The following is a 14,802-nucleotide window of genomic DNA, read 5'->3' as shown; positions in this document are numbered from 1 at the left end:
AAATCATTTTTGATGTGAAATGAAAGTAGAGGGCTTTATGCTTCTAGAACCGTATCGTGATTCGAGAATCGATTCACATTTATATGGAGTTTACCTCTGAACATAGCAAAAGTCTGCTTCCGCAAGACCAGGTAAACGATGTAGCAACCAGAACAACGGGGAATTGTACACGATCAGTGGACATTATCTCTCTCTCCATCTGTCTCTCCTTTTCCCTCTCAGGTTGAGAGTGTGTCTGTGGGTTTGTTTAACTTGGTTGGGTGGTTGTTGATCTTTATCCAGAGCAGGGAGCCTTTACACAATCTACATCATATGTCTATCCATGATATCCCTCTGGTGTTGTTGTGTTTCTCAGTTCAGTGCCTGCAGCTCTGCACGCAATGGGGGAGATGTGGGACTGTTCAGCACAGGTAACACATGAACACAGGCGAACACACACACACAAACATACTGTACTTCTGGCATTTGGATCATGATATCAACATGTGTGTGTGTGTGTGTGTGTGTGTGTGTGTGTGTGTGTGTGTGTGTGTGTGTGTGTGTGTGTGTGTGTGTGTGTGTGTGTGTGTGTGTGTGTGTGTGTGTGTGTCCATGTGTGTGTGGGTGTGTGTCCCTGTGTGTGTGAGTGTCCCTGTGTGTGTCCCTGTTTGTGTCCGTGTGTGTGTGTGTGTGTGTGTGTGTGTGTGTGTCCCTGTGTGTGTGTGTAAAGAATTGGCATTAAACTTTTAAAACGTGTGACCTTTCAATGTGCCATAAACACCTACAAGTCACAATGTTTTCATTTGATTATCAAACTTCAGAAGGCTCCTGTATGCTACCTGGTGACGTTTATACACCAACCGCTTTCAAATCCATATGGCTCCTGTATGCTACCTGTACACGTTTATACACCAACCGCTTTCAAATCCATATGGCTCCTGTATGCTACCTGTGCACGTTTATACACCAACCGCTTTCAAATCCATATGGTTCCTGTATGCTACCTGTGCACGTTTATACACCAACCGCTTTCAAATCCATATGGTTCCTGTATGCTACCTGTGCACGTTTATACACGAACCACTTTCAAATCCATATGGCTCCTGTATGCTACCTGTACACGTTTATACACCAACCGCTTTCAAATCCATATGTTCATGTGACTGACGGTAATGATGAATGATGGTGTCATATCTTACAGTTTTCTTGGCGTTTTTGTTTTATTTATTTGTTTTATCTATTGTGATCGGCTCATGTTTTACCGGTACGCTGTACCCCCACTATTTATTTTGTCAGTACTCCATACCAGACCAGACCGGATTACTTTCCCCCCCCCGGTTGAGAAGCAGAGTTAGACCTAGAAGATGTAATCTGATCGCGGCTTGTCTGAAATATGTCTTTAAAAGGCAATGTTCCTACGTTCGCGGAAGATGGCGACACGGTCAACGCTGCAGACGTGGCGTCTCAATGAGGAATGGCCTTTAAAATCCAAATTGTCGACAACCACGATCAAATTGACTCCCGGCCTTATAAAGGGTAAAACCAGGAAATATGCCACGACTACAGTATTGTGTGTGTGTTTGACGGACAGGGTTGACGGTTGCTGGACCAGGGTTCTCGTTGCGGTCAGGACTACCCAGGGCTTCCAACTGGCGCAGTGGTCTAAGACACTGCATCTCAGTGATAGATGTGTCACTACAGACAACCTGGATCAAATCCAGACTGTATCACAACCCGCTGTGATTGGGAATTCCATTGTCTAGTTAAATAAAGGTTAAATAAATACCCTTTGAATTCACTATAATAGATTAGGTAAAAGTTTGGCCAAAACCATGTAGATACCAACTCACCCTCATTGCCGCCCATATAAATGTGCCTAAATTTAGGCTAATGTTTATATGTGCATTTTACACTATGTTCTGGTAAAAATCAGACTACAGTATAACGCTTCTATGGATGCCATCCCCAAAGAATGTAATGTCCACCACCCATGTCTAACTCACTAGCTGTGTTACCAGCTTATTTGACAGGGAGTTAGCATTATGCCCCCCCCCCCCCAACATTTTAACACCAGAAAATGACAACTTCTAAATATTACGCAGCGAAAACAGCCGAATAAACATCAGAATTTAGTAACCTCATTATAGGCCCATTAGATAAATATAAAAAAATATATTAAAAAATAATAATAATTTGATTAGATCATTAAATAAATTTGGACGGATTTGACGTATATCCACTTTTTTGGATCAGCTCCTTTGAATGGGTGACTGTGGGTCCTTGTGCTACACCCCACGGGGTTCCATTGATCTCTAGATCAATGGATCAGCCAGACAATAGATCAGCCAGACGTTGACTTCCCTCCTACTTATGTACACAGGGTTTTGTTCTTGTTTTTCTGTGATACAGGAACAAGCTCATTGAGCAGTTGAGTTCCATGATAGCTACAGCCAACACACACACACACACACACACACGCACGCACGCACGCACGCACGCACGCACGCACGCACGCACGCACGCACGCACGCACGCACGCACACACACACACACACACACACACACACACACACACACACACACACACACACACACACACACACACACAGGTACAGACATGTAACACACTCAGCTGTTCTGTATAAAATACCATCCCTGGGTGTAGAGAAAAACAGACTGACAGAGAGGAGGGAGAGACAGACTTCATCACTGACTCCAGATCTGAGGAGAAACTCATCTGAAGAACCACTCACACAAATGTAAAGAGGTGAGTGGATTTACAACTGGGACAGAACAGAAAGAACCAGACCTGTAGACAGTCTGCTCCTAATTAATACTTTAAATGGCAACATTTAGATCCAGAGGAAACTTTGTCAGATTTGCAACTTTGCAGATTTACATTTTTTTTATTTTTTTTATCTCATAATTGTGTATTTAAATTCTACTAACCAAACAAAGGTTTGAGTCACTAGCTACCTACAGAACAAAGGTTTGAGTCACTAGCCTACTAACAGTACGAAGGTTTGGCAGTTTCAATTGTAGAGATAAAGGTAAACACTATATTTCATCTCCCAATTTTTTTTTTTGTATTTTGGTTCACGTGTGTGTGTGTGTGTGTGTGTGTGTGTGTGCGTGCGTGCGTGCGTGCGTGCGTGTCGAGAGAGTGTATATGTAATCGTCTCAGAGATTGTTTGACAGAAGTATTTATTTTGATAACTATTTTATATTTTTTAGTCTCAAAATACCTTAATCTTAGTCACATTTTAGTAATTTCATTAGTTTTAGTTTTTATCAGTTGACAAACCTCTGGAGAATTTGAGTGTAGTTAAATCACATTTTGTTTTCATTAAATTATTAATATTGACCTTTTACTTGCTATCGACTCGTATACCATAGTTGGCAACATTGTAACCAATGGCAAGCCATTATTAACCATACAGGAAGTGTGGTGGGAAATGTTGTTGTCTGAAGAGATAGCCTTGCATTGTACATCTTGTGCTTGTTCTCTCTCACTCTATTGTGCTTTGTGCAGGTGACTGTGACCTCCTCAGGCCAATTGGCAGAACAGCCCGTGCGATAACAGCCTGTCACCTGCAGGAACCTACCCATGCCCATGTAGTTTTTTTTGTGTGGCGGTAGAGGTAGAGAACTGAAGGGATTGGCCGTTCACAGCTCCTGTCAGACCTGTACTTTGTGCGTTAAGTTTATTGAAACCTCTCTGGCCGTATATATTTCTAAAAAACAATCTTTTAAGTTTGACTACCTGGTGGTAATCTCCCACGACAATTCTGGCATCACAAACAGGATGATTGATTCTGCGCATTCTATGGGAAGGCGTGAGGGAATGTCTCATCTGACGAAAAGACGACGAGGACCCGCCCAGACCACACCTTGACTGTGAACTGCCCAGGGGGAGACATCTCATCAGTGAACAATAGAGGGACACATCTACTGAACTTTCAGTAAGTCAATTTAAATACATTTAAAAAATAAAATAAAAAATAAAACCATTAAAACTAAACCTCCCCTGTCCTCAGTTTTTCTCCACAGAACAAAGGAACAGGATGCCATTTATAACCCCCCACCCCTAGCCTGGGGTTGACCAATCAGAAGTCCTTGCAGTACAACTGGGCCAATGGCCAAATAACAAGTATCCTGCTCCCGACTCAATGTACAGAACGTAGCACGCATAGCTCTGAGTTCACGAGTGACATTCCACAGATTCTAAACAGCTGTTGAACTGAAACCCAACTCCTATTTACATTGACAGTTCACTATTGGCGATTAGTACTCTAGTTTTTAGTCCTCTCATCTTCTGCCTTCTGTATTTATCTTCAAAATATTCTTATGGTAGCCTGTACTGAAGAAGGATTGTCACTTGAAGCAAGAGAACATGGCATCTTCCCCTGCCTGATGAATTGTTATGCCTGGCATCTTCCCCTGCCTGATGAATTGCTATGCCTGGCATCTTCCCCTGCCTGATGAATTGCTATGCCTGGCATCTTCCCCTGCCTGATGAATTGTTATGCCTGGCATCTTTCCCTGCCTGATGAATTGTTATGCCTGACATCTTTCCCAGCCTGATGAATTGCTATGCCTGGCATCTTCCCCTGCCTGATGAATTGTTATGCCTGGCATCTTTCCCTGCCTGATGAATTGCTATGCCTGGCATCTTCCCCTGCCTGATGAATTGTTATGCCTGGCATCTTTCCCAGCCTGATGAATTGCTATGCCTGGCATCTTCCCCTGCCTGATGAATGTTATGCCTGGCATCTTCCCCTGCCTGATGAATTGCTATGCCTGGCATCTTCCCCTGCCTGATGAATTGTTATGCCTGGCATCTTCCTCTGCCTTATGAATTGCTATGCCTGGCATCTTCCCCTGCCTGATGAATTGTTATGCCTGGCATCTTCCTCTGCCTTATGAATTGCTATGCCTGGCATCTTCCCCTGCCTGATGAATGTTATGCCTGGCATCTTCCTCTGCCTGATGAATTGTTATGCCTGGCATCTTCCTCTGCCTGATGAATTGCTATGCCTGGCATCTTCCCCTGCCTGATGAATTGTTATGCCTGGCATCTTTCCCTGCCTGATGAATTGCTATGCCTGGCATTTTCCTCTGCCTGATGAATTGCTAAGCCTGGCATCTTCCTCTGCCTGATGAATTGTTATGCCTGGCATCGTTCCCTGCCTGATGAATTGTTATGCCTGGCATCTTCCCCTGCCTGATGGATGTTATGCCTGGCATCTTCCCCTGCCTGATGAATTGCTATGCCTGGCATCTTCCCCTGCCTGATGAATTGCTATGCCTGGCATCTTCCCCTGCCTGATGAATTGCTATGCCTGGCATATTTCTCTTCCTTGTTGCACGCTGACTGGGAGGTTTCTGAACATCTCCATTGCACTGCTGCTGCCCCCTCATGTGAAGATGACCCAGAATATCAGCAGACATGGACCAAGCAGAAATACCGACTGATGGGATATACAGAGGAGAAGACTTTGTAGCAGCTGACAGATACAGAGAATGGCATGTATGAAGTGTCTGGTTCTGTTACATACTGTAGCTTATCAAAGCTCCTGGAACACAATGGAACGATGTGGATGTTTGGATGAAGAAAGTGATGGAAGCAACTGATTGGGTGGCCTTGGAAGAAGAGGGAAGGTGGTCAGCTACAACAGCAACTTTCTATTCCCCATATTGGGCTACTGCAATGACAATACCAGAGAAAGAACCAATTCCTGTTGAAAGCATGCGTGTGTTATTACAAGATAATTCATACATTGATTGGCTAACAGATATACCTGAAGAACTGTGGGCTCAATCAAAGACCGACAATGGACGCATGAAAGGAGCTGCACCTGTTGTGGTTATTGCAAAAGGCCTTATAAAGCTCAGTACCCTCTTAGCAAAGAAGCCGAAAAGGGTATCATTGCCATTCATAGTGCGTTAGTTGAAAGAAGAGCTCTGGTTCCCTGTCAGAATTCACCCTCTAACACACCAATTGTATCTGTTAGGAAAACCATCGGGTGATTATCGTTTTGTGCAAGAACTTAGACTTGTAAATGATGCTGTACATGCTAGAGCACCCCTGGTGCCTCACACTGTTAGCATGTTATCCCAGGTGCCTCCAGGTAGTTGGTGCCTAACACTGTTAGCATGTTATCCCAGGTACCTAACACTGTTAGCATGTTATCCCAGATGCCTAACACTGTTAGCATGTTATCCCAGGTGCCTCCAGGTAGTTGGTGCCTCACACTGTTAGCATGTTATCCCAGGTGCCTAACACTGTTAGGATGTTATCCCAGGTGCCTCAAGGTAGTTGGTGCCTAACACTGTTAGCATGTTATCCCAGGTGCCTCCAGGTAGTTGGTGCCTCACACTGTTAGCATGTTATCCCAGGTGCCTCCAGGTAGTTGGTGCCTAACACTGTTAGCATGTTATCCCAGGTGCCTCCAGGTAGTTGGTCCCTAACACTGTTAGCATGTTATCCCAGGTGCCTCCAGGTAGTTGGTGCCTAACACTGTTAGCATGTTATCCCAGGTGCCTAACACTGTTAGCATGTTATCCCAGGTGCCTCCAGGTAGTTGGAGCCTAACACTGTTAGCATGTTACCCCAGGTGCCTAACACTGTTAGCATGTTATCCTAGGTGCCTCCAGGTAGTTGGTCCCTAACACTGTTAGCATGTTATCCCAGGTGCCTCCAGGTAGTTGGTGCCTCAAACTGTTAGCATGTTATCCCAGGTGCCTCCAGGTAGTTGGTGCCTAACACTGTTAGCATGTTATCCCAGGTGCCTAACACTGTTAGCATGTTATCCCAGGTGTCTAACACTGTTAGCATGTTATCACAGGTGCCTAACACTGTTAGCATGTTATCCCAGGTGCCTAACACTGTTAGCATGTTATCCCAGGTGCCTCCAGGTAGTTGGTGCCTAACACTCTTAGCATGTTATCCCAGGTGCCTCCAGGTAGTTGGTCCCTAACACTGTTAGCATGTTATCCCAGGTGCCTCCAGGTAGTTGGTGCCTAACACTGTTAGCATGTTATCCCAGGTGCCTCCAGGTAGTTGGTCCCTAACACTGTTAGCATGTTATCCCAGGTGCCTCCAGGTAGTTGGTCCCTAACACTGTTAGCATGTTATCCCCGGTGCCTCCAGGTAGTTGGTGCCTCAAACTGTTAGCATGTTATCCCAGGTGCCTCCAGGTAGTTGGTGCCTCACACTGTTAGCATGTTATCCCAGGTGCCTCCAGGTAGTTGGTGCCTAACACTGTTAGCATGTTATCCCAGGTGCCTAACACTGTTAGCATGTTATCCCAGGTGCCTAACACTGTTAGCATGTTATCCCAGGTGCCTCCAGGTAGTTGGTGCCTAACACTGTTAGCATGTTATCCCAGGTGCCTCCAGGTAGTTGGTGCCTAACACTGTTAGCATGTTATCCCAGGTGCCTAACACTGTTAGCATGTTATCCCAGGTGCCTCCAGGTAGTTGGTGCCTAACACTGTTAGCATGTTATCCCAGGTGCCTCCAGGTAGTTGGTGCCTAACACTGTTAGCATGTTATCCCAGGTGCCTCCAGGTAGTTGGTGCCTAACACTGTTAGCATGTTATCCCAGGTGCCTCCAGGTAGTTGGTGCCTAACACTGTTAGCATGTTATCCCAGGTGCCTCCAGGTAGTTGGTGCCTAACACTGTCAGCATGTTATCCCAGGTGCCTCCAGGTAGTTGGTGCCTAACACTGTTAGCATGTTATCCCAGGTGCCTAACACTGTTAGCATGTTATCCCAGGTGCCTCCAGGTAGTTGGTGCCTAACACTGTTAGCATGTTATCCCAGGTGCCTCCAGGTAGTTGGTGCCTCACACTGTTAGCATGTTATCCCAGGTGCCTCCAGGTAGTTGGTGCCTAACACTGTTAGCATGTTATCCCAGGTGCCTCCAGGTAGTTGGTGCCTAACACTGTTAGCATGTTATCCCAGGTGCCTCCAGGTAGTTGGTGCCTCACACTGTTAGCATGTTATCCCAGGTGCCTAACACTGTTAGCATGTTATCCCAGGTGCCTCCAGGTAGTTGGTCCCTAACACTGTTAGCATGTTATCCCAGGTGCCTCCAGGTAGTTGGTGCCTAACACTGTTAGCATGTTATCCCAGGTGCCTCCAGGTAGTTGGTGCCTAACACTGTTAGCATGTTATCCCAGGTGCCTCCAGGTAGTTGGTGCCTAACACTGTTAGCATGTTATCCCAGGTGCCTAACACTGTTAGCATGTTATCCCAGGTGCCTCCAGGTAGCTGGTCCCTAACACTGTTAGCATGTTATCCCAGGTGCCTCCAGGTAGTTGTTCCCTAACTCTGTTAGCATGTTATCCCAGGTGCCTCCAGGTAGTTGGTCCCTAACACTGTTAGCATGTTTTCCCAGGTGCCTCCAGGTAGTTGGTCCCTAACACTGTTAGCATGTTATCCCAGGTGCCTCCAGGTAGCTGGTCCCTAACACTGTTAGCATGTTATCCCAGGTGCCTCCAGGTAGTTGGTCCCTAACTCTGTTAGCATGTTATCCCAGGTGCCTCCAGGTAGTTGGTCCCTAACACTGTTAGCATGTTATCCCAGGTGCCTCCAGGTAGTTGGTCCCTAACACTGTTAGCATGTTATCCCAGGTGCCTCCAGGTAGTTGGTGCCTAACACTGTTAGCATGTTATCCCAGGTGCCTAACACTGTTAGCATGTTATCCCAGGTGCCTCCAGGTAGTTGGTGCCTAACAATGTTAGCATGTTATCCCAGGTGCCTCCAGGTAGTTGGTGCCTAACACTGTTAGCATGTTATCCCAGGTGCCTCCAGGTAGTTGGTGCCTAACACTGTTAGCATGTTATCCCAGGTGCCTAACACTGTTAGCATGTTATCCCAGGTGCCTCCAGGTAGTTGGTGCCTAACACTGTTAGCATGTTATCCCAGGTGCCTCCAGGTAGTTGGTCCCTAACACTGTTAGCATGTTATCCCAGGTGCCTCCAGGTAGTTGGTCCCTAACACTGTTAGCATGTTATCCCAGGTGTAGTTGTTGTTTTTCGGTAATTGATTTGGTGATTGATTTCTTCAGTATCCCTGAACAGTCACAGGAGTTGTTCCTGTTTACGTTTCTTGGTAAATAAAGAATGGACTTGATGCCTCAAGGCTAGGTTGAATCACCTGCCATCTTTGCCCAAGAAATGGCTTGAAACCTTAAAGGTTTTGTTGCCCCCGGTGGAAGTATTTTGGTTCAATATGTTGATGATTTGTTGATTTGCTCACAGTCAGAAAATATATCTCACCAGGATAGATTAGAGGCAATTATAGCTTTGCCTAAACCTGTCACCAAAGCAGCACATGATGTCTTTGTTGGGTGTGTGCTGGTTACTGTTGTCCGTGGTTGAAGGACTGTGCAGAGATAGTTCAACCGCTGCAGGATTGTATTAATGGGAGAAAGATGGAGGCGAGTGAAGTTGTGGTCTGGAGTGATAAGGCTGAGGTGGCATTGTTAAAATTGAAAGAAACATTAATATCTAGCCCTTTCTTGGGCTTGACAGACCATACTGAACCGCTCCAACTCTTTGTATCAGAGACGGGTTTGTCGGGTTCACCCAGGGGTCATAAAAAGGGCTGTACCCAAATGTTTGATGTATTAGAAAAAATGTATTATGCTTATGTTTTATTAATAGAAAAGGAGGGGTTAAAATACCCCTCACTCCTTACATTTATAGGGTTTTAGACTACTGATTAATAATAGATATAGTCATTGTAGAAGTTTAGTATTGTTCTACATTTGTATTTTAGTTCTCTCTCTGCCTCATTATAAAGAGGCCCTTAGACAGAACTCTGCAGGGGAGTGAAGGAGATAAGACTAGGTAAACATTCCACAATAGGTCAACTTTGGGGGAAGGGGACATTTACTGCTAAGTGTTTAGCTAACAATAAGGGCCCTGTTTATACAGCTTTGTAGGCATGGTTTTGGTCCCAGGAGTAGAGGATGATGATATAGGCAGTGACGTCATCAGGTCACGACTTAGGGTTTAATAAAACCACTGGAGACCTTTTGTTTGATGCAGAACTTACTGGGAAACATGCGTGCTATGTTCCTGTTTGTCAACTTCTGTCTGCAATTGCATTAATAAAGGTTTTTGAATGATTTAATTAAAGATATTGTCATAATGCTAATTTCACCAATGAACCAATGATTGACAAAGAAGGACGTAAGGAACGAACCCCAAGAGGTTGTTTCATGTCAGCAGTTTTGACACAGTATTATGGGATATAGACCTGTTGGTTATTATTACTGGATACTGTGATCAGATGGAATTGTTTCCTGTTTGAGATCGGTAGTGGCTACTACTGAGGCTGTTTTGGCATGTTCTAATATTGTGGCAATGTCTCCTCTAACAATACCTTACACAGGCAAAAAAAACGTCTAATTTGACACGTGCGAGACTCCTAGACTATCAGAACATATTGTTGACAATGTCCCATGTTACTCTGAAACAATGTACAATTCTTAACCCTTCAACGCTTCTCCCTACAGCAGATGCCGGTGAAGACCATGACTGTGACCTAGCCAGTGACGTTGACCGTAGCCCGAGGTTGGACTTGAGAGACACCCCGTTAAGACTAATGACTAATACACCTTTTCCCCAGAACAGGTTGTCCCTGCAAGGAACAGAGGAAGACATTGTAGAGAATTGTGTCTCCCTTAACGGTGTTCTTAAGACTCTTTTCCCCCGGGTGAAGGCATCTTTGCCGAACCTAGCAGGTGGAGCTGAACACTGGTTGAACCCAGGTGATTCCGTGGTGGTCAAAAACTTCAGGAGAAAGAGTTGGAAGGACCCCCGTTGATATCAAGTTCTTCTCCCCCCCCACTGCGGTGAAGGTTGCTGAGAGAGATACCTGGATCCACGTGTCGCACTGCAGACGAGTTCCTGATCCAGGAGAAGATGAGGATTCGCCAGTTCCGGTGCTGCCGTGTGGCCCTCCTCTGCATTAGCACAGGAATGCTAATAGGAACAGTAGGCTGTCTTCTTGTGGGAAACCTGACAGAGGGTCAAATGAGTCCTGAGCCAAAGGGGCAAACACAGGCCCGGAGCAGTGGCCTAGAAGTAGATGGTCACCATAGAAGGAGAGCCCTGCTGGGCCCTCACAACCATGAGGACAATTTGTTCTTATCTAGAGCACAAATGGTTGCCAACCTGACCTCCAAAGGAAAGGACTGTTGGGTGTGTGGGTTGAGTCCATTGAAGGTAGGGGCAGGCCTCCCCCTTGTAGGAGTCCCGATAGGGGTGAACTTCACTATAGCATTGGCAGGAAAAATACCTTTTTATACTATGACCAACAATGTTAAGGTATATAATCAACACAATATATTCTGTTATGTGAGACCAGATAATGTTTCACTCCCACCCATTTCAGTGGCTGGGGTGATGACTGCCCCTTGGTGTATTAGAGGATATGGAGATCACTATTTGGGTGAATTCAAATGTAATTGTACAATGAATATTAATGGATCAAATGCTTGCAATTTAAAGGTGATACAGGAGAATGGTCAGACTGATAAGGAACCGTTTACAATTTGGTTTGACAAACATAGAACAACTCTGAGAGGAGCCCCTAATGGCACCTACTGGTTGTGTGGTAAGACGGCTTACTATAGCCTTCCCCTGAACTGGGGAGGTACTTGTACTGTTGGGTTTGTGGTGACAGCAATGAGAACCGTTCCAAACAATGACAAGAATCTCAAGGCTCTCTTTAGACACTACAGACCTCCTGGAATGAGGAGAGATAAGAGGTCTCTGGCTGACGTCACTCACACTCAGGCACCTGCCTCCAGGTTCTTTGACGGGTTTTTCCCTGGGTATGGAGTTGCAGGGGCCATAGACCAAATCCGTGATATCTCTAGACACATAGAGAAAATTGGCAATGCAACTCGAAATGCCCTCGAACAATTGAACGGGGAACTAAAAGAATTGGCTGAATTGACTCTTCAAAACAGAGAGGCTCTTGACTATCTTTTGGTAGCTCAAGGGGGCACTTGTGCGATTATTGGCGATGAATGTTGTACTTTTGTCCCAGGTCGCTCTTCTAAAATGACTGATATTGCCGAATACATTGCCACTGTTGCTAAAAATAATTCCCCACAACTAGAGTGGACGCTTGCAACTTGGTTGGAATCCCTGTTTGGAAGTTGGGGATCACAAATTGCCCAATGGGCTGCATTGTGTGTTTTTTGCTTAGTCTGCATAATTGTATTAACATGCTGTAAGGCTATCTAACACGCTCTAAGGCTATCTAACACGCTCTAAGGCTATCTAACATGCTGTAAGGCTATCTAACATGCTCTAATGCTGTAAAGCTATCTAACATGCTGTAAGGCTATCTAACATGCTGTAAGGCTATCTAACATGCTGTAAGGCTATCTAACATGCTGTAAGGCTATCTAACATGCTGTAAGGCTATCTAACATGCTGTAAGGCTATCTAACATGCTGTAAGGCTATCTAACATGCTGTAAGGCTATCTAACATGCTGTAAGGCTATCTAACATGCTGTAAGGCTATTCTCCCTGGCTAATAAGGTCTCAGCAGAAATCATGTTTAATGCTCTTCAAGAGGATGGTGACGCTGGAGGAGCTTCCCTTTCCCCCCTGTAGATATAGACGATGAGTAATAACTGAAGCTGGAGGAGCTTCCCTTTCCCCCCTGTAGATATAGACGATGAGTAATAACTGAAGCTGGAGGAGCTTCCCTTTCCCCCTGTAGATATAGACAATGAGTTATAACTGAAGCTGGAGGAGCTTCCCTTTTCCCCCTGTAGATATAGACGATGAGTAATAACTGAAGCTGGAGGAGCTTCCCTTTCCCCCTGTAGATATAGACGATGAGTAATAACTGAGGGTTGTTTTTGTTTGACAAGTTTAGAAGGTTTAAAGTTGAGTTAATCATCTATATTAACACCATTGTGGTAAGGGCTATGGAAACAATGGTTAAACATTGAGCTATAAATACCTTGTGTATGTGGGTGTATTTTTTGATAGATTCACTCCCGTTGACAGAAGTATAACCTTGACTGTAGATTTTAGCTTAATTATGATGATAGTATTTCCATAAATGAACTTATGTAATGAAGCATGCGTGTACCTGTATGAAAGGAAGGTCTTAATTTAAACCATTCTACTGCCATGGTTTTACAAGTGTTAGACTTATGGAATACGGGTAAGTTATCATTTAGATTGTACAACCCAGAATGAAGGGTTTGAAAGGATAAAGTGGCATTTTACGAGTTGATTTCAGTGTTTTGATAGAACCTCCTTTGATAGTTTAAAGCCATAATCTAACGCTCACCTTAACATTTTACAATAGTAATAACTATCACAGAGTAACTTATCACAGAGTGATAAGAGAAGGTGTGGTGGGAAATGTTGTTGTCTGAAGAGATATTGCATTGTACATCTTGTGTTTGTTCTCTCTCACTATATTGCGGTTCATGCAGGTGACTGTGACCTCCTCAGACCAATCGGTAGAACAGCCCAGAATATTTTCTGGAAGTTAAGATAGGAGACATTTGGTTAATTTGTTATAATTGTCTCATTAATAGATTTTGTGAGAAAAAAATAGGTCGTTGACAACGATTTTTTATGTCATAGTTATTGTTGACAAAATGAACACTGTTTGGCAGGGCATTATTTTTTATTTATTTTATTTTACTAGGCAAGTCAGTAAAGAACAAATTCTTATTTTCATTAACTGCCTAGGAACACTGGGTTAACTGCCTTGTTCAGGGGCAGAATGACAGAATTTTACCTTGTCAGCTCAGGGATTTGATCTTGCAACCTTTCAGTTACAACTCAAACGCTCTAACCACTAGGGTACCTGCTACTGTTAACTTCTCTGGGGCAGGTGGGACGCGTCCCACGGGCCAATAGCCAGGGAAAATACAGCGAGCCATATTCAAATAACATGACATAAAAATCTAACTTTCATTAAATCACATATGTAAGATACCAAATTATAGCTACTCTCGTTGTGTATCCAGCCAACATGTCAGATATCAAAAAAGCTTTTCGGCAAAAGCATAAGATGCTATTATCTGATGATAGCACATCAGTAAACAACAGAGTAGCATATTTCAACACTGCAAGCACGACACAAAACGCAGAAATAAAATATAAATCATGCCTTACCTTTGACGAAATTCTTTTGTTGGCACTCCAATATGTCCCATAAACATCACAAATGGTCCTTTTGTTCTATTAATTCCGTCGATATATATCCAAAATGTCAATTTATTTGGACCGTTTCATCCAGAAAAACACTGCTTCCAACTTTCGCCAAGTCACTACAAAATATATCAAAAGTTACGTGTAAATTTACCAAAACATTTCAAAATACTTTTGTCATACAACGTTAGGTATTTTTAAACGTTAATAATCGATCAATTTGAAGACGGGATGATCTGTGTTCAATACAAAACGAAACCAAACTGACGCAACTTTTTACATAACGTGATTCTCTCCAAAAATGTACTTCATGTGACCCTCATTTACGATAGCCCTACTTCTTCAGTACACAAAGGAATAACCTCAACCCATTTCCAATGACTGGTGACATCCAGTGAAAGCGGTAGAAACTGCAAGAAAGTCCATTAGAAATCTGGTGTCTCTAAAAAAATGTATTGAAAAGACAGTGACATCAAAAAAATACAAATTCTGAATGGTTTGTCCTCAGGGTTTTGCCTGCTGCATAAGTTCTGTTGTTCTCACAGACATGATTCAAACAGTTTTAGAAACTTCAGAGTCTCAAGATTAAGGTGCAAGCCAAAACACGTC

General features: G+C 44.0%; 1 protein-coding gene across 3 annotated transcripts; it reads left to right on the top strand.

Annotated features, from left to right (window-relative positions):
• Positions 1 to 2,450: 2,450 nt before the first annotated feature.
• LOC129835484 (endogenous retroviral envelope protein HEMO-like) lies at positions 2,451 to 14,156 on the top strand. Of its 3 annotated transcripts, XM_055901125.1 has the most exons (4): positions 2,465 to 2,746; positions 3,512 to 3,672; positions 3,784 to 3,941; positions 10,717 to 14,156. In XM_055901125.1, exon 4 carries the CDS (start codon positions 10,920 to 10,922, stop codon positions 12,249 to 12,251), a length of 1,332 nt encoding a protein of 443 aa, XP_055757100.1. In that variant the 5' UTR covers positions 2,465 to 2,746; positions 3,512 to 3,672; positions 3,784 to 3,941; positions 10,717 to 10,919; the 3' UTR covers positions 12,252 to 14,156. The 3 variants fall into 3 exon arrangements, 2 of the variants coding, with proteins under 2 accessions (XP_055757100.1, XP_055757109.1); XR_008756414.1 differs by lacking the exon at positions 10,717 to 14,156 and adding an exon at positions 4,017 to 7,033 and having other exon boundaries at positions 2,451 to 2,746; positions 3,512 to 3,941; XM_055901134.1 differs by having other exon boundaries at positions 3,512 to 3,941; positions 10,856 to 14,156.
• Positions 14,157 to 14,802: the final 646 nt, after the last annotated feature.

The sequence above is a fragment of the Salvelinus fontinalis genome, chromosome 3 (genome assembly GCF_029448725.1).
Source record: "Salvelinus fontinalis isolate EN_2023a chromosome 3, ASM2944872v1, whole genome shotgun sequence".
In the NCBI taxonomy this organism is placed as follows: domain Eukaryota; kingdom Metazoa; phylum Chordata; class Actinopteri; order Salmoniformes; family Salmonidae; genus Salvelinus; species Salvelinus fontinalis.
Note: the sequence above shows the minus strand (reverse complement) of the source record. Positions and strands in the feature narration are given on the sequence as shown.

Excerpts from the sequence above, each read along its gene's own strand:
- LOC129835484 (XM_055901125.1), top strand. The coding sequence starts at position 10,920 with ATGAGGATTCGCCAGTTCCGGTGCTGCCGTGTGGCCCTCCTCTGCATT.